Genomic DNA, 26,975 nt, shown 5'->3' with positions numbered 1-26,975 from the left:
AAGGATCTCCATATCAACATTCTGGAGCTAATGGCAGTGTTCTGGGACCTCCATTCTTTCCTTCCATCTCTGAAGCGCAAGGTGGTGAGGATCTTCACGGACAACGCCACCACAATGTTCTACATCAGGAAACAGGGGGGCACTTGTTTCCCAGCTCGCTCAAAGGAAGTGCCGGACTTACGGCGCTGGGCCATCAGACAAGAGATGTTCCTCGCTCCTCCTCACCTAGCGGGAGTCCAGAACACCATTGCAGACTCCCTTAACAGGCAGTTGCGCTCCTGCCACGAGTGGGAACTTTGGCAGGACCAGGTGGATCACATCTTCGTCAAGTGGGGCAGCCCCCAAATCAATCTGTTTGTGACGGTGGCGAACTCCAAATGCCAGACATTTGCCAGCAGATTCCACCAACCAAGAGCATGGGGGGACGGGTTTCCTTCCCGTTGCCTCTCTTGCTACGAGTCATCAACACACTCACAGTGCCATTGCAGGATGATGCTCATCGCCCCTGCGTGGCTGAAACAGATTTGGTATCCGGGCCTTCTCTGTCTGATGGCTTCACCCCTGTTTAAGCTGCCAGTAGTTCCAGATCTTCTCACCAGAGGTGGCGCAATCCTGCATCACGACACAGGGTCGCTGAACCTGAAGGCTTAGCTCCTGCAGCCCTAGAATTTGGTGTATACGAGTTGCCTGCAGAGAGCCTCGCCAGGGCATCGTCAACTTTGAAGTGCTACAGTCACAAGTGGAAGTGTTTCGCTACGTGGTGCCGGTCACAGAAGATTACCCCGCTGAGGGTCATGGCTAGCACATTCTTTCCAAGTTTCATAAAGCGGCACCGAGTGGAAAGCAAGGACCACAGTTTTAAGAAAGAAAGGAGGAGAAAGCGTGCTGGTAGCACAGAAGGAAGGAAGAAAAAATAAATTGGTGGCGCAGAAGTAAAGTCCAGAGTAAAAGGTAAGGGTACGAGCGACCCAGAAAGAAGGAAACCAGAAGTGTGCAAGAGGCACAAAAGGAATAAAAGACTGTGCGTGTGCACAACGAAAGGAGGGGAGCGTGCAAGAGGCACAACAATGTGAAAGGAATAAAAGACGGTGCAAGTGTGCACAACAAAAGTGAAAGAAATGCATGAAAGTGGTGCAGGAAGCACCTGAAGGTGAAAGGCGCAAAGAAGAGCAAGAGTAAGAATTAAAGAGAGGGGCAAAGGATCAGAATGGTCGTGCTCAGGTAAGCCTAGCGTTTCCGAAAGCCTCGGTTTCTACCTGATGAGAGGATTGTATGTAAGAAAAACTGTGTATAAGGGGAAAAGTGCAACCTCAAAATAGGTGAATTGGTACATCCTGACCAGCTGAACTGTGTTTGGAACTAGAGGGGCCTAAGCTTTGGGAAGGGCACCCTGACGGGCCTAAAAGGAATTGGGATATATTTCGGTTACATGTCTTTATAACGAATAATTTTATAACTAATGCACATATAATGAGAAAAAAAGTGGAGGTTTCCCCCTCTTCCCCGCCCCCTAAAAACTCACCCCAACCATTTCCCCACAAGATTTTAACCATTTACCCCACCCCACATACATTTTCGTTATGTTTTTCGTTCTGTGTTCATTCTACATAAAATTGTCGCTATAAAGTATGTATACCATATATTTTGTTTTGTTTGAAACTGAAAAGGACCCAAGCTTGTGGAATGGAACCCTGGGAGGCCTACCAGAGAAAGCAAAGTGCATTCTGATAAAAACTGACTTTGTGTTGATAGCTGGAAGGGGCCTAAACTTGGGGTAATGAACTCTTGAGAGGCCTAATAAAGAAAGCAAAGGGCATCCTGATGAGACTAAACTTTGTGTTTGAAAGATGGACCTGAGCTTGGTGAAGGGAACCTTAAGAGGCCCAACCAAGTTGGAGACTTATTGGTTTTTTCTTTATAGTGTTGAAAGGATTGAAACGTGGGGAAGGAAACCCAGAGAAGCTTAAAAAGGAACTGTTACATTTCTTTTGTGGTGGTTGAAACAAGAATAAAATGACGCTTGGGGAAGGGAACCACAAGGAACTCGGACATTAAGGTGTTGAAATCAGTGTGAGGGCCCTGTGGAAAAGGTCTTACTAACAGCCCTGTTGATTTAACTCATGTTTTTAATGACATTGACCAAACTTCACCTGGTGAGAAGACCACCTGAAACCAACTTTGGTTTCCCACTTTTTTGTTGAACCACTATTTTCTTTTACAATAGACTTCCTATCACATTTTTGTGAAGTTAGGGCGAGCATAGGTTTAGACAAAGACTGACTTTATTTTAGACTATTCTATGATGGCCATTAGAAACATCAGTTAAGGGAAGTATCCCTTTAGCGTTGGGGCCAGTCCGGCATTACACTAACCCAGGAACCTTAGTAAATAAAGGTTTGAAAATGAAACCTTTTGAATCTGTGTCTCGCTTGATACCATGCCTGTCTCACAGTTTACCTACCCCCTTGACTCTGAATTTCACAGATGACTGGATGGGTCGACTGGGGGTCGCTGCAGGTTGGTACTCCTGAAGTTTGTTCTGGTGAGAGGTGCCTAGGAGCTGTGGGTGCCAGGGTTCTTCTGGTCTGGCCCAGGTGCACAGTGCTACTCTTGGCAAAGGAGAAATGCAAAAAGCACCAATCCAGGCCTCTTCAGGACACTTCACATGACAGGGGTGAGGGGGAGAGTTCCATTGACGGCCACCGTACACAGATGGTGGCGGGCGTCTTTCCAGTTGCAGTTGTAAAAGACTTTCCAGAGCATGATCCCTATAAGTTGGGAGGCTGAAATTCTGCAGGAAGGCCACTTGCACAACAATCTGACAAACACCGACGTTCCGGCTGCAAACTTGGTACAGCGACTGTTCTAGCGGGGTAGCCCACTGGAGAGCTGGTCAGTCTGCCGGGTGCTTCAAGGACACTTTCGAAGGCTCAGGACGGCTGGATCCTCAAACGCATCGAGAAAGGTTGGTCCCACCAATCCACATGTCCTTGTCAGTCTTTTGGTTTTTCAGTCGTCTGCGGTTCTACATAAGATACTTTGCTCCAACGCTGTTCTGAAGAAATGGCTGCAGGACTCCTCTTCTTAGCCGAAATCCTGGCTAGAAGCAAATCCAAGCCCACCAAGTAAGGCAAGGATCTGACCTGCACCCTTCAACCTCCTCCCCCCCAAGACCCCAGCCACTCCTTCCTGGGCCAAAACCCCTGTGATACTGGCTATTAAAGTTAAATGTTTCCATCAGTATACGAATAGGGGTGAGGACCCACTACCTTTATTGGTAAAAATACTGAGAGCGAAGAGAGAGTAGACAGTGGTGAAGAGGTGTAAGCTCTAGAGTAACAAACATCACTGTTTCTCCTGTATTCTATCCACTGATCTACAGGCAGCCCAGCTGCATACTCTGTGGCCGGCCAGTACCTTGGACAGGAAGGGTGAGTTAGAAAACTTTCTCTGTCCCCTTCTTGTTCTGTCCTCTGCTTCATTAAGTACTCCAGTTGGGACAACAGAATTAAATTGTGTAAGTACTGTGTAAAGTTGTCCTGTGCATCGGTAATTCTATACTGCGCCTTTCTCTCTCTCACAGTATATACTAATTCTGTCTCTTCCAGTAATTGTATTGATTACAACTAATCCTGCAGGCTGTGCAAGTCGCAGCCAGCCAAATGTTAGGTTTGTCTGCACTGTGTTTCGTATTAAGTATAACTCGAGCATAACCTACATTCGTTTTCTATGAGCAACGACTTCCTCCCTCCCTGCCCTCCCCCCTTGGGTGTGCTTAGCCTTTGAATTCCCAGGTATCTCATGAACAAGTGTTGATCTACTTTAAGTTGTGATTCTGCATTCCTAGTCGTGTGACGTTGCATGTTTGTTTTCCAGGGGTTACGGGCGCACGTATTTTAGCTGCACATCGGCACACACCGTGACGGGTGATGGCATGGCCATGGTCACTAGAGCCGGTCTTCCCTGCCAGGACTTGGAGTTTGTACAGTTTCACCCCACAGGTATAGAAGGCGTTTAATATCTTTATTATTTACCGTTGTAGAGGAGCTTCTTAAGCTACCCAACAAGAGTGACATGCACACCCCCTCAAGGGCCACCAGGTGGCATTCCCCATGACCACAAAGTTGATATTTTAATAATCTCTTGCTCTCCTTATGGGATATTCCTTATTAATCATCAACACATGAATGTCATCAGAGCAGTGGATTCTACCATCCGGAGGTGTTTAGCCTCGCTAGCTAGCCCATAGGTGTCGCTTTTAAATAGTGCATGTTGTGTAATTGGTTACATATGTCTTTGATGTGGCAGCATTAATCTTTCATATGTATGTGTTCCTGGGTTGTGTCGGTGTGCTCGGAATTTAATTTGATGTTCTGCCTGTTTCCAAGGTATCTACGGTGCAGGCTGTCTGATTACTGAAGGTTGCCGCGGTGAAGGCGGTATTCTCATTAACAGTGAAGGGGAGCGCTTTATGGAAAGATATGCACCTGTTGCCAAGGATCTCGCTTCCCGAGACGTGGTGTCACGCTCTATGACGATAGAAATCCGTGAAGGAAGGTTCGTATGCTGGTCAATCTTGATGCTGGATAGCATGTTTTTATAGGTTAGAATTGTAGCCTAAAATTGCTCTGTATGCACCCTGTGTACTACCCTGCAAAAATAGTTAATTCCAATTTTGCGGCTGTTCCCGAATTTTCTCAAGTTGGTCTGAATTAGCACCTGCTTCATAAAGCTGAAGATGAGCCACACATAGGCAGAGAAGAGTTCATGTGAGCTGAAGATGCGCCGCACATAGGCAGAGAAGAGTTCATGTGAGCTGAAGATGCGCAGCTCATAGGCAGAGAAGAGTTCATGTGAGCTGAAGATGCGCCGCACATAGGCAGAGAAGAGTTCATGTGAGCTGAAGATGCGCCGCGCATAGGCAGAGAAGAGTTCATGTGAGCTGAAGATGCGCCACGCAGAGAAGAGTTTGTGTGAGCTGAAGATAAGCCACACATAGGCAGAGAAGAGTGCATGTGAGCTACAGATGCGCTGCACATAGGCAGAGAAGAGTTCATGTGAGCTGAAGATGCGCCGCACATAGGCAGAGAAGAGTTCATGTGAGCTGAAGATGCGCCGCACATAGGCAGAGAAGAGTTCATGTGAGCTGAAGATGCGCCGCACATAGGCAGAGAAGAGTTCATGTGAGCTGAAGATGAGCCGCACATAGGCAGAGAAGAGTTCATGTGAGCTGAAGATGCGCCACGCAGAGAAGAGTTTGTGTGAGCTGAAGATAAGCCACACATAGGCAGAGAAGAGTGCATGTGAGCTACAGATGCGCTGCACATAGGCAGAGAAGAGTTAATGTGAGCTGAAGATGCGCCGCACATAGGCAGAGAAGAGTTCATGTGAGCTGAAGATGCGCCGCACATAGGCAGAGAAGAGTTCATGTGAGCTGAAGATGCGCCGCACATAGGCAGAGAAGAGTTCATGTGAGCTGAAGATGCGCCGCACATAGGCAGAGAAGAGTTCATGTGAGCTGAAGATGCGCCGCACATAGGCAGAGAAGAGTTCATGTGAGCTGAAGATGCGCCACGCAGAGAAGAGTTTGTGTGAGCTGAAGATAAGCCACACATAGGCAGAGAAGAGTGCATGTGAGCTACAGATGCGCTGCACATAGGCAGAGAAGAGTTCATGTGAGCTGAAGATGAGCCACCCATAGGCAGAGAAGAGTTCATGTGAGCTGAAGATGAGCCACACAAAGGCAGAGAAGAGTTCATGTGAGCTGGAGGTTAATCTGAGAGGCTTGGATGGTCCCCACTCTTGCTGGTTTGGCGAAAGCTTTAGTTCAGCACTGCAGGGCACTTGGGAGGTCTGACTGGAGCCGGAGAGCTGCACAGCACCACAGGAGATGTGCAAACAGCTGATAGCACACAGAAGTTCAGTGCACACCGGCATACCACCAGAGCTTGCTGTGGCGATTCAGAGAAAAGTCATTAGGGCCACCCCAACACAGAGCCGTTTTATGTCCATGGCCTGAGTGAAAACGACGTGTTGCACCTCGAGCCGAATGGTCACGCAGGTCTGCAGCGCTACCTGGGGAGAGGAAGTGATGGCTAGTGTTTGCCCTACAGCCCTGCCTGCCTAGTCTGGCCTGCAGCCACAGGTTTCAAAAAAGAAAGCAGCCCGATGCCCCAGTCACGAGGATGAAAGTGCACGGAATAGAGGCACTACAACATTGTTAAGTGGGGAGGGCACTACTCTGCATATGTTGGTATTCAGGACGTCAAATCCTATACATTCAATAGTAAGATTCCAAGGTGCATGGCCTCAAAACGCCTCGCACAGGGTGTAAAAAATGTACTGCTAACAACGCCCTGGGCGTGAGCCCACGGTAATGGCTTCACACTATTTATTACACAGTAAATGAACTGTGTTGGTTATTTACACTATGTAAGCAAAACGTAGATGCTTGTACTTATTATCAACATTGCCGCTGAGACTGGCAGCATGGTCCTTCATGAATCTCGCAGGCTAGCAGGCCCTCTACCCAGTCAGCGCCCCCTCCCCCAGCACTGCCTGTGCAGGCCTCCAGCCTGGCAGCTGTGCACCCCACCCTTGGGATTCTCCCACCTCAGCACTTAGCCAGCGGCCTCCTCCCTTGAGTCCCCCTTGCACTTCCCTCGCAGGCTCCCACCTGCACTTGTCCAGACCTTGCTCCCTCCGTCCCTTCCCTACCTCCTGCACTTCTCTTCACTGCACTTGCACGTTCGAATGTCACAAGGCCTAGTAGAACAACGATTGTAGATTTACAGTTGCCATTGTTATTTACTCCCCTTGCTCCCTCCCCACTTCTCCTTGTGGCGCCTGGAAACTCCATTCTGTTGTGCGGCGACAAACAAATACTCGATAAATGAATAAACATGACTTTGCAAACATATTCAGGGGGCAAATAGAACGATTTAATCCAAATACTGGCAGATGCCAATTGGCCAATGCATTTCAAACCTTTGACGGTCCTTCTTCAGAGCGTGGTTTCTAAAACAAAATACAAAAAAGAAACATATATGGTGAAAAAATACTGACTGCACCTAGCCTGGGCGCAAAGAAAGGATTAAAAAAAAACAATCAAATCATGTGTGATCAATAGAAAGAATAATGCACAAAAGAATATAACAGAATAACAAACGTTAGCATACTCTTAAAACAAGACCTTAGACTGTTTATAATTAACCAAAAGCATCTCTGCATAACTGTTTGGCAAATATTCCAAGAAGCTCAAGGAACTGTTGGTATCAAGTTACATGGCAAGACCGAAAGAAGAGCAACCGTTCTGTAAAATTAACACAGTAGCCCACGTTTGTAATTGGACATGTCAGGAATTCCTTTCTGCTCTAACACTCGCTGGTGTGCGGTGCCCAAGACTCTCACCTTATTCTAAAAATGAGCAGCCTAATGATGCATGAGTTACTTGCTCCAAAACGGACAGTGAAAACCGCATCACGGCTGCTAAATAGTATCTCTCTGTGTTGGGTATTTCTTTATTTCTTTATTTTTTGGGGACAAGTCTGTCTGTGGCGGGACTTTGGAAAGCCCACTAAGGGTTTACAGGGTTGCACCTCTTCAGATCAGCCTTAGTCTAAGGATGGAGGAGGCCTGCAGTTGGTTAGAAAGTCCTCAGAGCATACCCTGCTTCAAGAAAACACTTGCACATAAAAATAGACATTTATTATTTATTTATTTTTTGTATTTAATCAAGAAAATAGATTTTTACAAAATTGAGGTATACTGTCAATCGATTTATCACTGTCTTGAAGTTCTTAAAGTTCTGCATAAAGTTCAATTTATAGTTCAATTATTACATTTATTATTATGCTTCAAGGCACACTGTGGCAATTCTAAGCCCCAGGTAAGTACTATAAATCATCAACATGTATACAGTATAGGATCACTTGTAATCCTCTTTCAATGGTAAACCATAAATGCTCTTAAGTAATTACTTCAAAGTATTTGTTTCAGTAACAAACCTCATAGTAAACCAGTGTGAAACATATATGCAAACTTTCGAAACTCTTTATAACTTTTTATAAATTCAACCCAATTCTGTCTTAATTGTCCAACCCTATATAGTATGAGTCTCTCAAAGTTCAGATGGGCAACCAGTGGCTGGAGACTGTCCAGGAAAATTTGGCAGCAAGCAAAACGCAGTGTTCAGCGTACTATGGTCCAGCCGGGATCCCCCTGAGTTGCAGGGAAGTAAATTGGTGGTTACAAATGTGTGCAGTTGCTGTAGGACGGTTCCAGCGGAGATGCGATGGCAGGCCCGGTCTCCTGTTCTTTGGTCTTGGCGACTTGGAGAAGGTGACTTTGGATCTGCTGACAGGCCTGCGTGGGATCTTCGAGGTAGAAGTTTGTGGGTGCATTTTGCATGCTCGGTGGACAGACGGTTGTCATGGCGGTAAACTCTGCTTCATTTCACGGTCCTCGCTGCTGGTGAGGGGACTCTCTGGAGCTAGCTCGAGTAGTTGCCGGTTTAGGATTCCCACTAAGTTTCAGACAAACTGTGCTTCTGGAGACATTGCACAGCTCTGCAGCACAGAACCCCAGGTATTGGCGGTTTGCAGGCCGTGGGGGTGGCAGCGCCACTGGGGAGGGCACAAATTGTAGCTTGTCTCAAGAATGATTAGGCCTACCAGTATATGGGAGGAGGTAGTCTTCTTCAGATCTTCTCTGTCAATTGGAATGATGAGGTCCGGACAGCAGCTGTGACTCAACAGGCTTTGGCAGCCATTGGAAGTGTTGGCGACATCCTTCTCAATTCTCCTCTTAGAATTCGTCTTGTTCCAGGGGTCGACTCTGGGTTTCTGCTCCAGTACCTCAGAATGTATGCATGAGCACCGACTGAGTCCACCAATCGTGTCCCTTGCACCATTCAAATTTGGGCAGTGGCTATCCAATGGGGATAGCCAACCTCCCAGTCTGAACTGGTTTCAGCCAGGCACACTGCAGTGCGAGAGGCAGGGTAGTTTTGGTTGACCTCCCCCACTTCCTGTGCTGCCAGGCACTCCTGGACCCTTTGCAGATTTTCCATGGGAAGCCCAGCAAAGACAAAGGAACCCTTCCCCACCTAGCTTGGTAGAAGGGATCATAAAGGACAAGCAATCTTGTTCAGTGCTTAGAAAACAAAGCCACCATCTTTAGGTGTTTGCTGTGCCTTATGCACCCAATAGCAGCCTCTGATACAAAGTACAAAGGAAAGTGGTCTAGAAGGTACACTGCCACCAGCCTGAACAGATGGGCTTATCACAGTTACAAGATGTTACTGGAGAGGTGACAAAAGGGACACTCTGTATGCCCTGTGAAGGCATTGTGTAGGAGGACACAGACAACAGAATCAAAGTTCAAACAAACAGTTTTTTTTAACTTAAATGTCAGGATGGTTGAACGCCTAACTTACCCTATGCAAAGAGTTCAACTTGGGAATCTCGGAGTACAAAACCAATGCTTGCCCTCACAGCTATATCTATACAATGTGTAGGGATGTCAGTAACCAAAAGGAAACAGTGTTCAATACAAAAGTCTGAGCTTCTTCCAGCTCCCTTCCCCAAGTGTAAAGCAGTTCCACAAATAGTCATAAAGTTAACTTCTTTGGATTCAAAAAGATCTAGTTTTAACCAAGGCTCTGGTTCCCGTCCCCAAGTTCCAAGCCACAAAACTCAATGAAACCATGAGACTCAGTCTTCACTTAATCAAATGTCTCAGATCTCAAGGGTTCTGTGAAAAGCCAGAGGATGTTTCACAACCTAGTCCCCGGTGATCCCGTACACAGGTGGCCAGCACAAGGCCATCGCTTTTGGATCATGACCCTGTGGGTGAACAAGCAGGGGAAGATCACCTGGGTAGGGGGTCTGCAGGTAGTGGGGGAGAAGCACCCAATGGTGAAAAATAGTAGCCCCCTTTTTCCACAACCCATCTAACCCCCATCCCTGGTAATTTTATGGGAAACTACAAGTCCCATAATTCCTCCCTACATCACATTGCCAATGCTACTGAGCTGAGGAAGATGAGTAATGAGGCCAGGAGGATTACCTCTACTGACATGCAGTGGCTCTGTCCCTTTAATGAGACAAAGCAGTGTCAGGCACGTAATGCTAAATATGCACACCTGACAATTGTTAACACTCCATGCCAAGATAAAAGGTGGCGCACGCAGGCAAGCTGAGTGAGACTGGGCACGAGAAGGAGCAGCTCTTTCACAGCTGATGCAAGGCCAAGGTGTTGGTCGGCAGTTGCCAAGAACGAGAGAGCCAGGATGGAGAATTCCATACTTTGGGGAAGCCGTGAGCATTCCAAGTCTAAAACCAAGTGAGCGGAACAGAGACACCTTCAAGGTGCTTCAAAGCGGTCCGCTTCCCTCCCAGGTGAGCAACTGAGTTGGGGAGAAGCAGAGGAGGCATTGTAAATGGCCTTGACTGCTGCCTGAAAGCTGTTGAAGAAAGAACACCAATTAACACGACTGGTGAGTTATGGAAGGCAACAAAAGCCTGGTGTGTGTTAAAAGCAAAAGTAATAGCACGTCTGCCAATAAACCACATCATGGAAAGGACACTTGCTGAATTATGAAGAATGTATACAAAGTAACAAAGTGGATGTGCAAGGCGGAATCGCACATTTAAAAGTCTGTTAAATTGTAGAAGCTCAAATCCTGCAGCACGACAGTGAATACACGCTTAGATTAATGGCAAATAAAAACACTGCTGAAACCTGGGCCGTATTTAATCAGTGTGCCCAACAGACGCAACCTCTAATGCAGATTCACAACGTCACTGAGGCACAATGGATACAGCACTATGCAATTCTGTACACAGATCCTAGTTTTTCCAACCTTGCTCACCGACAAGAGGGGCAGGGAAAATGGACACTGGAATGTTCTTCTTCCATGCTAGAAGAATACATTAAGCGTATTAGTTCCCCAAGAGCCTTGAGCCCTGATGGCCTTAGCAACTATGTTTAATTCCAACCCCCCTATGTGGGCAAAAATCTTGAATGATCTTTTTCAACAGATTATTGCTTCGCGCTGCATCCCTCTTTCATGGAAAAACTCCATAATAGTGCCCATCCATAAAAAAGGTGACCGGATTTTGCCACACAATTATAGACCCATTGCTCTTTTAGACGCTCCTGGGAAGCTTTTTGCTAAATTAATCCTTTGTGACTTTAACATCTGGACAAAGGCTACTAATAGAAGAGATCCATTCCAGATGGGATTTTTAGCAGGCATGGGCACTAATTAATATCAACTTGCTCTGCCTTAATGCAGTTAAATTTCAAGCACAGGCATCTAAACAGGCAATTTATTTTGCCTTTGTCGATCTTCATACAGCTTTTGATGCCATTTCTCGCCCTCTCCTGTTTTCTAAACTAAAAAGAGACAACTGCCCTCATACATTGTTCCAAATCATTCAATCTTTACATTGCAAAACATCCATCCGTATTAGATTGGCCTTAGAAGGGTTGTTGTCTATGGCAATTCCAACTGCCCGTGGCCTTAAACAAGGTTGTCTACTCGCCTCTGCGATCTTTAATTATTTCATGCATGATGTACGGCAGGTCTTTGAGGTAATACCATCAGATTCACCCAAACTGAATAATATCCAGACCCTCATATATGTTGATGATCTGGTGCTCATCTTGAAAACCCCAAGTGGTCTGCAAAAACTACTTGATGCGTTTAACATCTATATAGAGAAGAATGAACTGTGAATTAACACCACTAAAACCCAAATTGTCATTTACAGACCGACAAATCTGTACAGGAATAAATCTTTATGGACAATTAATCAAACCAATTTGGTGACAGTATCGAACTACATATATCTGGGAATGATATTTGATGGTGATGCCTCAGTTTCTGGCCACTTTGATGTTGTGAAGCATACATTGGATACAGCAATCACTCAGACTAAGGTTATATCACATCGTTTTGGTACCTTCACTTTGAAGCCAGCTGTCATCTATTGGAAACAAAAAGCAACCCTGTGTAGTTTATATGGTCTTGAATCCCAACCACCTTGGTCTTCAAAAGTCTTACACAAACTCGGGGCCAAGTTTTGGAAAGCCATACTCCATCTTCCCCAATGCATTCCAGGGGGTTGGTTACACTACGAATTAGGTTTAACCTCCTTACATGCGCAATATCGCTGGAAGGTTTGTGCCCTATTTCATAAATGTCTAATGGCAACCAACGAGGACAACATTTTGAAGTTTCTTTCTGACTAAATATTTAAAACCAGTCATAATTTTGTCAAATGTTGGCTGTGTGCCATTTATACCATCTTAACACAATCCGAAGAAACCATTGATGTTTTACTTACAACCTTGATAAAGCGAAAAGTCTTAATTTACCGTCATGATTTGATTAACACCAGATATGAATGCTTACAATACAAAACTGTCTTTACTGACAGATTTAAACATAAAAATCTCGGCTCTATGGAACCATACCTTCTTAAGTTCCCCTCTAAAAAAATCACGTTCAGGAATCCTACGGATGCGCCTTAATTTGTGGCACATCTGTGAGTTACTTTCCAAACGTAATCTTATTGAGTCAGATTTGGCCTTCTGTCGATTCTTTTTAAACGTCAAAGTTACGGAAACCCTGGAACATTTAATATCTTTGTCAAGCATTAATTTGCGAACGCTTGACATTTTTTTTCCAATTATTGTAATCATTTAAGAATGCTGGAGCCTATACAAAGATGGTCCACACTGTTGTGCACTTCTAATGTTTCTTTACAAATAGCAATGGTAAATTTTCTTTGTGCGGTGAAATTAACCTATTAAGCCATATCTCATATTATGCTTGTTTCATTAACATTGTTACCTTATTTGTCACTTTTTTTTATTTATTTTTTTCTTGGATTGTTTTAAATGTAAAGTTTTGTATATTGAAAAGTTGAATTAATTCAACTATATCAATAAATATATATATAAATTTTAGAAGTATGTTATAACAGGAATTGAAGGCTAGAAAGTAACTGCGATCCCGAACTAAAGTTGAATAAGTGAAAAGCAAAGTATGTGAACTTTTGAATATACCAAGAGGGCAAAGTATATGAACTTTGAAAGAGGCCCAAGCAAAGAGAATAAGGAACTACATTTACCAAGAGGCATTGGCATTGTGAGCTAAGGAAGATTGTTGATTGTTGAATTGTGTAAGGAGAGGTCGAAGTGCACATGCAGACGTCTATGTAAAATCCTTGCAGTTTAGAAAGTCTTCGACATTAAAGAGATATAAAGACAGGCTCAAGCCTGGCAGAGGGAAGACTGTACTGAACTGTGAAGTAAAGTCTGAAGGAAAGTAGAAAAGGCAACCCCCACAAAGAGCAAAACCGCCTCGAGCCCGGCAGAGAGAAGCCTGCACTGAACTGTGAAGTAAAGTGTGAAGGAAAGTAGAGAAGGCAACCCCTACAAAGAGCAAAACCGCCTCGAGCCCGGCAGAGAGAAGCCTGTACTGAACTGTGAAGTAAAGTGTGAAGTAAAGTGTGAAGGAAAGTAGAGAAGGCAACCCCCACAAAGAGCAAAACCGCCTCGAGCCCGGCAGAGAGAAGCCTGTACTGAACTGTGAAGTAAAGTGTGAAGGAAAGTAGAGAAGGCAACCCCCACAAAGAGCAAAACCGCCTCGAGCCCAGCAGAGAGAAGCCTGTACTGAACTGTGAAGTAAAGTGTGAAGGAAAGTAGAGAAGGCAACCCCCACAAAGAGCAAAACCGCCTCGAGCCCGGCAGAGAGAAGCCTGTACTGAACTGTGAAGTAAAGTGTGAAGGAAAGTAGAGAAGGCAACCCCCACAAAGAGCAAAACCGCCTCGAGCCCGGCAGAGAGAAGCCTGTACTGAACTGTGAAGTAAAGTGTGAAGTAAAGTGTGAAGGAAAGTAGAGAAGGCAACCCCCACAAACAGCAAAACCGCCTCGAGCCCGGCAGAGAGAAGCCTGTACTGAACTGTGAAGTAAAGTGTGAAGGAAAGTAGAGAAGGCAACCCCTACAAAGAGCAAAACCGCCTCGAGCCCGGCAGAGAGAAGCCTTTACTGAACTGTGAAGTAAAGTGTGAAGGAAAGTAGAGAAGGCAACCCCCACAAAGAGCAAAACCGCCTCGAGCCCGGCAGAGAGAAGCCTGTACTGAACTGTGAAGTAAAGTGTGAAGGAAAGTAGAGAAGGCAACCCCCACAAAGAGCAAAACCGCCTCGAGCCCGGCAGAGAGAAGCCTGTACTGAACTGTGAAGTAAAGTGTGAAGTAAAGTGTGAAGGAAAGTAGAGAAGGCAACCCCCACAAAGAGCAAAACCGCCTCGAGCCCAGCAGAGAGAAGCCTGTACTGAACTGTGAAGTAAAGTGTGAAGGAAAGTAGAGAAGGCAACCCCCACAAAGAGCAAAACCGCCTCGAGCCCGGCAGAGAGAAGCCTGTACTGAACTGTGAAGTAAAGTGTGAAGGAAAGTAGAGAAGGCAACCCCCACAAAGAGCAAAACCGCCTCGAGCCCGGCAGAGAGAAGCCTGTACTGAACTGTGAAGTAAAGTGTGAAGTAAAGTGTGAAGGAAAGTGTGAAGGAAGGTAGAGAAGGCAACCCCCACAAAGAGCAAAACCGCCTCGAGCCCGGCAGAGAGAAGCCTGTACTGAACTGTGAAGTAAAGTGTGAAGGAAAGTAGAGAAGGCAACCCCTACAAAGAGCAAAACCGCCTCGAGCCCGGCAGAGAGAAGCCTTTACTGAACTGTGAAGTAAAGTGTGAAGGAAAGTAGAGAAGGCAACCCCCACAAAGAGCAAAACCGCCTCGAGCCCGGCAGAGAGAAGCCTGTACTGAACTGTGAAGTAAAGTGTGAAGGAAAGTAGAGAAGGCAACCCCCACAAAGAGCAAAACCGCCTCGAGCCCGGCAGAGAGAAGCCTGTACTGAACTGTGAAGTAAAGTGTGAAGGAAAGTAGAGAAGGCAACCCCTACAAAGAGCAAAACCGCCTCGAGCCCGGCAGAGAGAAGCCTTTACTGAACTGTGAAGTAAAGTGTGAAGTAAAGTGTGAAGGAAAGTAGAGAAGGCAACCCCCACAAAGAGCAAAACCGCCTCGAGCCCGGCAGAGAGAAGCCTGTACTGAACTGTGAAGTAAAGTGTGAAGGAAAGTAGAGAAGGCAACCCCCACAAAGAGCAAAACCGCCTCGAGCCCGGCAGAGAGAAGCCTGTACTGAACTGTGAAGTAAAGTGTGAAGGAAAGTAGAGAAGGCAACCCCTACAAAGAGCAAAACCGCCTCGAGCCCGGCAGAGAGAAGCCTTTACTGAACTGTGAAGTAAAGTGTGAAGTAAAGTGTGAAGGAAAGTAGAGAAGGCAACCCCCACAAAGAGCAAAACCGCCTCGAGCCCGGCAGAGAGAAGCCTGTACTGAACTGTGAAGTAAAGTGTGAAGGAAAGTAGAGAAGGCAACCCCCACAAAGAGCAAAACCGCCTCGAGCCCGGCAGAGAGAAGCCTGTACTGAACTGTGAAGTAAAGTGTGAAGGAAAGTAGAGAAGGCAACCCCCACAAAGAGCAAAACCGCCTCGAGCCCGGCAGAGAGAAGCCTGTACTGAACTGTGAAGTAAAGTGTGAAGGAAAGTAGAGAAGGCAACCCCCACAAAGAGCAGAACCGCCTCGAGCCCGGCAGAGAGAAGCCTGTACTGAACTGTGAAGTAAAGTGTGAAGGAAAATAGAGAAGGCAACCCCCACAAAGAGCAAAACCGCCTTGAGCCCGGCAGAGAGAAGCCTGTACTGAAGTGTGAAGTAAAGTGTGAAGGAAAGTAGAGAAGGCAACCCCCACAAAGAGCAAAACCGCCTCGAGCCCGGCAGAGAGAAGCCTGTTCTGAACTGTGAAGTAAAGTGTGAAGGAAAGTAGAGAAGGCAACCCCTACAAAGAGCAAAACCGCCTCGAGCCCGGCAGAGAGAAGCCTGTACTGAACTGTGAAGTAAAGTGTGAAGGAAAGTAGAGAAGGCAACCCCCACAAAGAGCAAAACCGCCTCGAGCCCGGCAGAGAGAAGCCTGTACTGAACTGTGAAGTAAAGTGTGAAGGAAAGTAGAGAAGGCAACCCCCACAAAGAGCAAAACCGCCTCGAGCCCGGCAGAGAGAAGCCTGTACTGAACTGTGAAGTAAAGTGTGAAGGAAAGTAGAGAAGGCAACCCCCACAAAGAGCAAAACCGCCTCGAGCCCGGCAGAGAGAAGCCTGTACTGAACTGTGAAGTAAAGTGTGAAGGAAAGTAGAGAAGGCAACCCCTACAAAGAGCAAAACCGCCTCGAGCCCGGCAGAGAGAAGCCTGTACTGAACTGTGAAGTAAAGTGTGAAGGAAAGTAGAGAAGGCAACCCCCACAAAGAGCAAAACCGCCTCGAGCCCGGCAGAGAGAAGCCTGTACTGAACTGTGAAGTAAAGTGTGAAGGAAAGTAGAGAAGGCAACCCCCACAAAGAGCAAAACCGCCTCGAGCCCGGCAGAGAGAAGCCTGTACTGAACTGTGAAGTAAAGTGTGAAGGAAAGTAGAGAAGGCAACCCCCACAAAGAGCAAAACCGCCTCGAGCCCGGCAGAGAGAAGCCTGTACTGAACTGTGAAGTAAAGTGTGAAGGAAAGTAGAGAAGGCAACCCCCACAAAGAGCAAAACCGCCTCGAGCCCGGCAGAGAGAAGCCTGTACTGAACTGTGAAGTAAAGTGTGAAGGAAAGTAGAGAAGGCAACCCCTACAAAGAGCAAAACCGCCTCGAGCCCGGCAGAGAGAAGCCTGTACTGAACTGTGAAGTAAAGTGTGAAGGAAAGTAGAGAAGGCAACCCCCACAAAGAGCAAAACCGCCTCGAGCCCGGCAGAGAGAAGCCTGTACTGAACTGTGAAGTAAAGTGTGAAGTAAAGTGTGAAGGAAAGTAGAGAAGGCAACCCCCACAAAGAGCAAAACCGCCTCGAGCCCGGCAGAGAGAAGCCTGTACTGAACTGTGAAGTAAAGTGTGAAGGAAAGTAGAGAAGGCAACCCCCACAAAGAGCAAAACCGCCTCGAGCCCGGCAGATAGAAGCCTGTACTGAACTGTAAAGTAAAGTGTGAAGGAAAGTAGAGAAGGCAACCCCCACAAAGAGCAAAACCGCCTCGAGCCCGGCAGAGAGAAGCCTGTACTGAACTGTGAAGTAAAGTGTGAAGGAAAGTAGAGAAGGCAACCCCCACAAAGAGCAAAACCGCCTCGAGCCCGGCAGAGAGAAGCCTGTACTGAACTGTGAAGTAAAGTGTGAAGGAAAGTAGAGAAGGCAACCCCCACAAAGTGCAAAACCGCCTCGAGCCCGGCAGAGAGAAGCCTGTACTGAACTGTGGCAAAGTAAAGGTCAAGAGTAGAACTGTGTATTAATGCCAAGGCGGACGGAGCCTATGGAACTATCAAGAGATTGAAGGCCAAGCCTCAACTGTTGACTTGTACTAGTAAGTCAAAGTGTGCAAGACTGAACTGTGCCATCCACCTATCCTTTATAAGAAACTCTTGCAACCCTGTGCTGCTGAACGTGGGGAAGGGAGTTCTTACCCCAGCCATTCTCACATTTCTTTTGAGACACTATTTTCCTTTTGTATTCCTTTCACATTTGTCATTTGAAAAGGAGGGCAAGTATTTAGAATATTTTTTTTTTTAGTTTTTTTTTTTTTTAGTATAGGCCTTTTTGTTTTTTGACTAGACTGAATGGGACTTATTTGTTTAATGGTCGAGACTACTCCCATTCTAGAGTTGGGGCCATCCCAACCCAAAATTACCAAAATAAAGGTTTTCTAAACTTGCATTTATTGTGTCTGTGTCCATGCCGTCCTTACAGTTGCAATTTGGTTAAATGCAGTTAAAAAATAAAGCTCCTTGCTCCACAGTTTTGTTGTTTCCATTGTTCAAAGATTCTTTTTTGGCAGCTTGTAGCTTTCATAAATGTTGAAAATAATATTGCTTTCTGTGGTTTAAGTTTAAAGTTCAAATATTTTAGGGAGAATTTTTATTTTGAATGGTTGTCCTCCCACGTATTCCTCTTCTTTGATATATGCATCTCGCCAGCGTTACTGCTTCGGAAAACCAATGTTCTCGGTAGAGGGCACTGTGCACAATGTCGTGGCGTCTATGTTCCTCGAGGCTTGCCGTCAAGTGTCGATGTCACCAGCAGTATAAATAGCTTGTGCTGCACCCGTTGGCTTCAGTTCCGTTTTTCCGAAAGCTTTTGCTAGAAGGAAAAGAAATCTGGGGAGTCTAGAGACTCCACTTAGCGTACACTATCTTAAACGATATTGTAAACGATTCTCTTCTAAAAAGAGACACCATAGGTCTCCTTCTTTTTCAGATTCTTCTACTGAGGTAATCGGGTGCCCGAGTAGGTCAGATTCTCCACATAAATGGGATACCTTTAGAGTGTAAATGATGCAGATCTTTGAGAATGTGGCCTCAACCCCCTCAAAAGAACCATGCAAGAGCCATGCCCCGGTCACTCCTTCGGACACCTCAGGGAAGTCAAAGGCTACTTTGTCAAAGCCGAGTAGTAAGACGGCTGTACGTCGAGATTCTCGACTGATGAAAAGGCGGCAAAGGTATCGACTCGAGAACAGAGTCCGTCCCCAATAGCATCGAAAAAGAATAAATCGAGAACACTCGATGCGGAGTGTTTCGATGCCAAAATCGAGGGTGATTGCTACTAAATGGATCCTTTTTTTTTTTTAAGCAGTCTTCGGCACCATCAACAGAATCTTCGATCTCATCGAAGCCCATACCAGTTCAGGAAAAAAACGCTTAAACCTTACTAACCTTTTATTTTTTTTAATCCACGTCCTCCATTTATAAGGAAAAAAGTGCTTCTGATGAGACTTCTCCATTTGGGGTGCAGTTTGGCACTGAAGATGTACCTGAATAGCTCATTGACTCAGAGTTAAGGATGTAAGCCCTCTGTGACTCCCTCCAGTCTGCTTGTGGACTTGACACTTCGCCAGAGCTGGAGTTTGCCAGGCATGACCCCTCAGAGCATGCAGATTCTGGTTACAGAAATCTTATGAACAGGGTCACGGAATATATGGGGTGGAGTAGGGCTTTTCCCCAGCAAATGAATAAGATGACATGACGGACATCCTAGACCAGAGACCTCCGAAAGACCCAATCTTGCCCTTCCATAAGGCCCTTCAGAGGAAGGCTGCGGCCAATTGGGAAACCCCAGAATCTGGGCCTGCTGTGAGCAGAAAATTCTCTAAGAGGTATAGACCCTCTAGCGGCACTCCAGACTACCTTACTAAACACCCTACACCTGAGAGCTTAGTTGTTCAGGCTGCTACTTCAACCAATCTGCCTACCCCTCTGGATAGAGACGACAAGAAGGTTGATGCATAGGCTTGCAAGGTCTTCACATCAGGCAGCATTGCCTTGAAGTCTACTAACGTTGTGTGTACTTTGGCTAGATTTTCTTAGTCCCTGTGGGACTGTTACCATGGTGGCTGAGCACATCCCGGAAGGCGAGGAAAGAGACTGCTTCCTGAATATAGTTAAGGATCGAAAGGAGGCAATGGGAGAGTGTCTCCAGTCAGGATTGGATAATGTTGACCGCATCAGCAGATCCATGGCTGCAAGCACCGTACTGTGCAGATTTGTGTGGTTGAAGTCTGGGTTTGCACCGGACGTGCAGGCCAGACTGCTCAACATGCCCTTCAACGGCTCGAGGTTGTTCGGCAGCAAGGGGGATGAGAGTCTGGAGAAGCTGCAGACCTCCAAGGCAGCGGCTAAGTCCCTTAGCGCCTCCATTTGTCAACCTCAACAACCTATTTGGGCTCATCTTCCTGGAGGGGTCGTTCTTTTCGTTTCTATTCCTCAGTTGGTTGAGGAAGAGGACAGGCCTTACAAAGGGGCAAAGAAGATTCCCTAGTGGTGGACGAGGAAGGAGTGCAAAATCAGCCCCAGCAGCGGCAACTTTACCCTCAGCCGCTGCTGAAGCTGCCTCTAAGCCACCCTGAGGCCTTGACCCACAAGACCCAGGTGGGAGGCAGAATCTCTCAACATCTGAACGAATGGCGGGGCATTACTTTAGATGCTTGGGCACTAGAAACAGTAGCCCAGGGTCACTGCCTTCCTTTTCAAAAAAGGCCTCAAGATCATCCACCAGGAACCAACTCTGTCAAAATTTCAGATCTGCTCCTTGGGCAGGAAATTTTAACCCTGCTAGAGAAAGGTGCAATAGAACATGTACCTGTAGCGGACAGGAACAAGGGTTGGTATTCCCCATATTTGCTCATTCCCAAGAAGGACGGACGGCACCCCTCGAGACGACACCTACCGAGAAGAACATTTTTTTTTCGAAGCAGCAAAGCTGGCGAGATATGCATATCAAAGATGAGGAATGTGGTAGGAACATCCAGTCGAAAGAACGTTACCCAGGGTAAGTAACTTGTTTTTCTGTGCCAACTCCCTTTAACCTTCGAGACCCCCATCTCTTTTGCTGGACTCAGGGCTTTTTAATTTTAACTCCTGAGTGAGTGGGACTTTTTTCTCACTCATGTTTTTTTCTGACTAGGATTTTTGTGTTTCTTACTGTTTAATGGGGTATGGTAAACTCCCTAGGCATCTTCTTTTTGCATGGTACGCACAGCACCTTTTGTGCAGTGCTACTGAGAAGTTCCTTCGGAATTCTCTTAATGTTTAAATACATTTCTTTGGGTGAACTACTGTTCCCAAGAATAGTAAGATTACTTTTGTCTTAATTACTTTTACTTTTGTGGGTACAGCACACACTGGTTACATAGCAACTCCTTTATACCACTTCTCATGTAACATTCTGTTACAGTAACTCACAACGTGAATGGCTGGTGGCAGTGTTTGTGTTTTTTTTTTTTGTTTTTTAACTACCTTGTGCCATGTATCTGCAGGCGGATTGCCAAAATGGGCAGTTTTCTTTTTTTCGCCATTTCTTGTCATTTAGTTCCTTCTGGGCTTTTTACTCTGTTGTTTGAACCAGGTTTGAGTCCTTTGCGCTTTTTGCCTTTGGCGGGCTTCAGCCCTGAAGCCTGCCCAGGCTCTAGTGTGTCTGGAAAGGCAGGAAGTGAGGGAGGGTCCTGAAACTTCCCTGTCTTTTGTCTCTAGGTGTGCCTGAGTGAAACAAGTTCTGATTGGCAGGCTGGCTGTGAGAGCAGACAGCCACCCTGCTGCATGATTGACAGCCCTAGGTCTGTGAATGAATGGTAGCTTGCTTAAAAGGCGAGATTTTTGGGACTAGAGGCAGTCGACCACTGGAGGATAACATCCGACGCAGAAGACGTGAAGAGACGCCAGCACCCTCCTGGACCGTGAAGTGCCTGGTGAAGCCCTTCAGCTGTGATGACCCCGTTTTCGGTTCGACTGGGAAGACCCGAAAGGGAGGAGTTCCTATCTTGTGCTGATGGGACCAGCTAGTCTTGAGGCAAGCTTCAATTTGGCGCAACCCCTGACTTGCTGCGACTTTCCAAGTCTGCAGAAACCCAATGCTCGGGGACCCCTGACCATCGAGTGTCTTCGGAAGTGTGAATCTGGCCAAATCCTCATGGGCATCCAGAGGACTCAGAATCAGGAAATCTTCATCCAGAGTCCCCTCACCAGGGTCCAGCACCGAGGGATGAAGTAACTTCCAACCAGAGCTGTTAGTTATTCTTTGGTGCCGAGAAAAAGGCGCCAAAACCATCAATGAGCATCCATTGCTGCGGAGTCCTCTCTCGAGGGCTGCTGTAGGAGCCCGCCAGATATCCTCCCTTTCGTCTCCACGACCAAGGGTCTGCTGCATTGCAACCAGAAGGCATCCAGCTGAAACCAATTCTTCAATTCTCAGGTAGTGTGGGGCTTGGGGTACATCTACCTTGTGCCGTTTGTAGTGCTTCCTAGTTTGGGGATTTTGGGGAGCATGTTAATATCTGTGCCAATTCCCTCTAACCTTAGAGACCCCCAGCTCTTTTGCTGGACTCGGGGCTTTTGCTCCTGAGTGAGTGGGACCTTTTTTCACTTGTGCGTTTCCCTGACTATGATTTTCCATGTTCCTTACTGTTTTATGGAGTCTGGTAAACTCCATAGGCATCTGCTTTTGCATTGTGAAACATAGCACCTTTTGTGCAGTGCCACTGAAAAGTCCTTTGGACTTCTCATCATGGTTAACTACATTTTCTTGGGTGAACTACTGTTCCCGAGAATTGTAAAATGACCCCTGTCTTACTTACCTTTACTCTATGGGTCCAGCACACACCACGCTATCTATAGTGCTGGGGAAGGTTACATAGTAATTCCTTTAACCCATTCCTCATGTAACATGTTCTTACACTAACTCACTTGAATGACTGGTGGGCGTGGTTTCTTTTTTACTACCTCGTGACATGTATCTGCAGGTTGATACCCCTCAGCTGCAGTGCTGCACACAAGGGTGACCATTTTCCCAAAATGTCCCGGTCTTCTTTTTTCGCCATTTCTTGTTAGTTTCTTCTAGGCTTTTACTGTGTTGTTTGCATCAGGTTTGAGTCTTTGTGTAGTTTGCCTTTGGCGGGTGTCAGCCCTGAAGCCTGCCAGGCTCCAGTGCATCTGGAAGGGCAGGAAGTGACAGAGGGTCTCAAAACGTCCCTGTCCTTTGTCTCTAGGTGTGCCTGAGTGAAACCAGTTGCAACTGGACAGCCACCCTGCAGTGTGATTGACAGCCTAGGGCTGTGAATGAATGGTAACATGCATAAAAGGCAAGTATTTTGGGACTAAGAGCAGAGTCGACCAGTGGAGGATAAGCCCTGCAGCTGTGCTGACCCCGTTTTTGAATCGACAAGGAAGACCCATGAAGGACGACTTCCTCCCCTTGGCTGTTGGGACCATCTAGCCTCAAGACAAACTGTTTTTTGGTGCAACCCCCGACTTGCTGCGACTTTTCAAGGCTGCAGATTCCCAGTACCCGGGGTACCTCGACCATCTGCGAGTGCATTGTCTTCCGAAGTGCGAATCCGGCCAAATCTTTGTGGGCATCCAGCACTAACAAGAGTCCAGGACCGTGTGATCAAGGAACTGCCAACCGGAGCCGTTAGTTCTTCTTTGGCGCTGAGAAAAAGGCACCCAAACCACAAAGAGCTGCTGAATTAAGGAGAATCTATTGCTGCCGAGTCCCTCTCTCGAGTGCTGCCAGAGGAGCCCGGTAGACGTCCTCAGTTTGGACCAGGAACAAGGGTCTGCTGCATTGAATCCAGAAGGCATCCAGCCTGGACAACTTCCTCGGTTCAAAGGTGCTGTGGAGTTTTGGGGTATATTATCCTTTTGCCATTTGGGGTGCTTCCTACCTTTGAGAGTGCTATTTAACCCTACTTGTAATTGACCTCAACTCACTTGCGCTGGCCTTTCAGCTTGTGCTTCTTGAAGGTAACTCCTCTTGAGTTGCAGTGATTTCTTTTTGAACACTGACAATTTAAGAACATTTTTTCTAAAAAGTAGTGACTTTGCTCATTGACTTTGGATGTCCTGGCTTCCTAAAGGCCTCCGTCTGAACTTATTGGCTTTAAAAAAAAGTGCTTGTTCCCTTACATGTTTTAAATGTTGAACACTTTAATGCAGGGATAAAAGACTGCGTACACCCCTTTGGGAGAATCTGTTTTTATAGAATTCCAGTATGTTCTGATCTAACCCTATCCTTTCCCTCTCGATAACTCAATACTGCAAAGGTGATACAAAATAAGGGTTATACTGACCTGAACTGACATCACCTCCGCGTGCTGGAACATATGTAACCTGTGAATTAATTACTCACCTGCTTTATTGTTCACTTTTTTAATTGAATCCTAACTTGGGATTAACGTAACAGCTAGTTACTGCTTTTTAAAGAATGCTTTAAATATCTTTGTGTGTAAATAAATATATATTATATAACTTAATGTGTGTAAGTGTTTACTTGGATAACTGTATTTTTTTTTATTGTTGAATTTAATCAAAAAAATAATTGATTTTTTTTACAACAGCTTCAATTTAGTTTCATAGTAAGTTGGTCACAGTAAGTTTTATCTTTAAAAGGCGAAAAGGAGTCTAAAGAGTCTCGTTGCGTTTAAGACTGGGGTTGAGTTTGGCAGCCCAAGAACCGTTCTCCAGAAGAGGGCCTCCAGTTTTGGCCAAATTGTTTTAGGTAGGTAGGGCATAGCCTCAGAACCGTAGGTCACAGTAGGGACAACCTTTGATTTATAGAAGTTTAGTACTGGGATGGTGGAGAAACATCCAACCTTCCTGTCTATTGCCTTCCCTTGTGTCGCCAAGTTTCTGGTCTTCATTGGGAGATTTTCTTACATGGCGAGTTCATTTTTTGTTATCTAAGACCACACCCAGATATTTAAACTTTTTGACTTGGTCAACGACAGTCTTGTTTAGCGACCAGTTGAGTTGTTCCAGTTTCCTCGTCAAGCGTTACACAACCATTATTTTCGTCTTTCCAATGTTTATTTCTAGGTTGTTTTCAGAAGTAAATCTGAGTAGGTTGTCAAGTTGTCGCTGTAGGTCTTTGGGGGTCTGGTCTGAGGATGAGGTCGTCTGCGTATAGTAGTCTGCTGATGTTTACTTTAGCTAATGTCGGCGGAAAGGATCTGATGGACTCCTCTGTGTATTAATGGTCCCCCATGTAGGCTAGGAAAAGGGCAGGAGCCAAAGGGCACCCTTGCTTGACTCCACTTTTTGTCTCGATGGGGGCGGATAGACATCCATACTGATTCAGACGAACTTTGATGGTGGTATCCGTGTGTACGGCTTTGATGGGATTAGGGACCTCATTAGGACATTTCCTGGTTTCCAGTTTTCCCCAGAGCCTGGCTCGGTCGACTGTCGAAAGCCTGGGAGAAGTCTATGAAAGCGGTAAACAGTCTTGGGCCTCCCTCCATCACTTTGCTTTTCAAGATGGACAATAGAAAGTTGTTTATCGCTGTTCCTAGGGTTTTCTTGAAACCCGTTTGGAAGTTGTCATTGCATGGCGCTTGCAATGCCCATCTTTGACATTTTTTTAGCAGTAGAGAGCAGTAGACTATTCCTATTGGGTCCAGGAGAGCAATTGGGCGATAGTTTGTAGGGTCTTGATTGTCCCCTTTTTTTGTGTAACGGGACCACAATTGCAGATGACCACGATGGCGGAATAGATTGAAAATCTGCACATCTGATAAACACTGATCTTATGAATGATGACCATTCCTCCGGGTAGGTTTTTAAGTCGAGGTTGGTGATGCCGTCAGGGCCTGGTGCCCGTGATTTCTTCAATTTGTTTAGGAGCTCAGAAATTTCCTCTTGATCTGCGAATTTCGTCCATCCTTGAGTGAGTTTGGACCCATTTGGATCGTCCTGGATCAGGATAGGCAAAGGGCTTTTGAATGCATTAGATGTAGGAAGTTGGAAGAGCGATCTGAAATGCGATGTCCAGGTGGCTTCACCGATGCTGTTAAAAATTGCCGTTCCATTAGGTGTTCTTGTTGGGTTCAACAGTGACCAGAATTCCCTGGAGTTGTTGGAGCAGATTGCTTTAAGTATGGCTTCCGCATCCTGTTGATATAGCTTCCATCTGTGCAACCTCACCCAGGATTTGTAGCTACTGGAAGGCTCTAGAAGAGCTGTATTGGCATCCCCCGGTGGAAGATTTGCTGCAGATCTTTTTGCTTTTCTAAATTCTCGTCGCTTTTGGACCAGAAGGTTGTCGTAAGTATGGGTGGTCAGTTGAAAACTGGTGTTTGCTTTTCTTCGTGGTTTTCTGTACACCATAAGTAAAGGGCCATAGTCAACCGGCTTTTGACAGGTTTCGTCTCCTGGTTTGCTATAACGATTCAGTAAGGCTCTGATGCTGTTTTCCGTGAGTCTTAGCCTAGTTCCCTGGATGTTCTGCTCGAGCCCGACCCTCAGCCTATCTTGGGTGAGATGAGTAGACTTCCAAGTAGTCAACAAGAGGTTGTGATCACTAGATACTGTTTGGGTGACCTCAAAGGAGTTAGTTAAGGCCAGGATAGGGTTGGACACAAAGGTGTAGTCGATGGTAGACAGAGAGTTTCCATTAGTCCACGTTGGTAGGCGATTTGGATTTTTAAATACAGTGTCGAGGTTGGATAGCTTCCTCGAGTTCATCAGGTTTAGCCCATCCCTTCCTCGTTTTTTGGCAGGCGATGGTTTTGTTTTAGATTTTTTCTGATTGCAGGAGGCGTTCAAGTCTCTGCATACCAAGATGTGGTAGGTTTTGTCGGTCGCCCGTACATCGTCCGTCGTGTTCTCGATTAACGCTAGAAATGTTTTTTGGTCGATTACTGCAGGGTTCCAATACGTATTGAGAACTGCAATAGAAGTAGGTTGTTGAGAGAGGCCTTCTTGTTGATGTTGTGACCAAGTCAGCAAACGGGCTAGCAAGGAGTAATTGGCGACAAGAACGCGTGAGACTGAGACCTTGTCCCGTTTGGCATGTCGTTACGATGCCCGAGGAGGGGCGACCCAAGGTGCCCTTTCTTGCCGGAGCCAAAAATGTTTTGTATCCGTCATGATAGGGCTTATTAGACAGCCAGGTTTCCTGTAGATACAAGAGATCGTAAAAGCCCAAGTTGACGTCGCTGGTCCATGTTAAATGCAGGTAACCCCTAGTGTTCCAGGAGCCCACCTTTAGCTGATGGAGGCCGATGTTATCTGTAGAGGTCGAATCAGGGGTAGGGCTCCTGTTCTTGGGCTGCTATTCTCTTTGCTGCAATGTGAGCGCTTTTGGAAGCCATGATCAAAAGGTGGCGAGGGTTGGGTTGTTGGTTTCGGGTGCCAGGCTGTCTTTCTTGTAGTGAAGATTTTCTGTGATCGTCCTTTTGGTTTCATGGCATTCTTTACGGAGTTTGGCTTTCCCTTCTGTGGCCACTTTATTTGAGAGGGCCGTTGCTGGATTGGATGGAGTTACTGTTTCCTGTGACTCAGTTTGGTTTTTGCTCGAGAAAGGCGTTTTAGAACTGAGGCGACGATCTCCCGAAGATGGAGGAAAGTGGACTCTT

General features: G+C 46.2%; 1 protein-coding gene across 1 annotated transcript in view; it reads left to right on the top strand.

Annotated features, from left to right (window-relative positions):
- The window catches only part of SDHA (succinate dehydrogenase complex flavoprotein subunit A), a 473,685-nt gene that overhangs the window by 219,605 nt on the left and 227,105 nt on the right, over positions 1–26,975 (top strand). Inside the window, exons 7-8 of the mRNA XM_069612357.1 lie at positions 3,877–4,001; positions 4,389–4,557. Coding sequence (XP_069468458.1) covers positions 3,877–4,001; positions 4,389–4,557 — 294 coding nt within the window. The remainder of the gene's footprint in view (positions 1–3,876; positions 4,002–4,388; positions 4,558–26,975) is intronic.

This window comes from Ambystoma mexicanum, chromosome 5p (assembly GCF_040938575.1).
Source record: "Ambystoma mexicanum isolate Mex_15411 chromosome 5p, UKY_AmexF1_1, whole genome shotgun sequence".
Lineage (NCBI taxonomy): Eukaryota > Metazoa > Chordata > Amphibia > Caudata > Ambystomatidae > Ambystoma > Ambystoma mexicanum.
The sequence above is the reverse complement of the archived record's forward strand: the minus strand, read 5'-3'. Positions and strand labels throughout refer to the sequence as shown.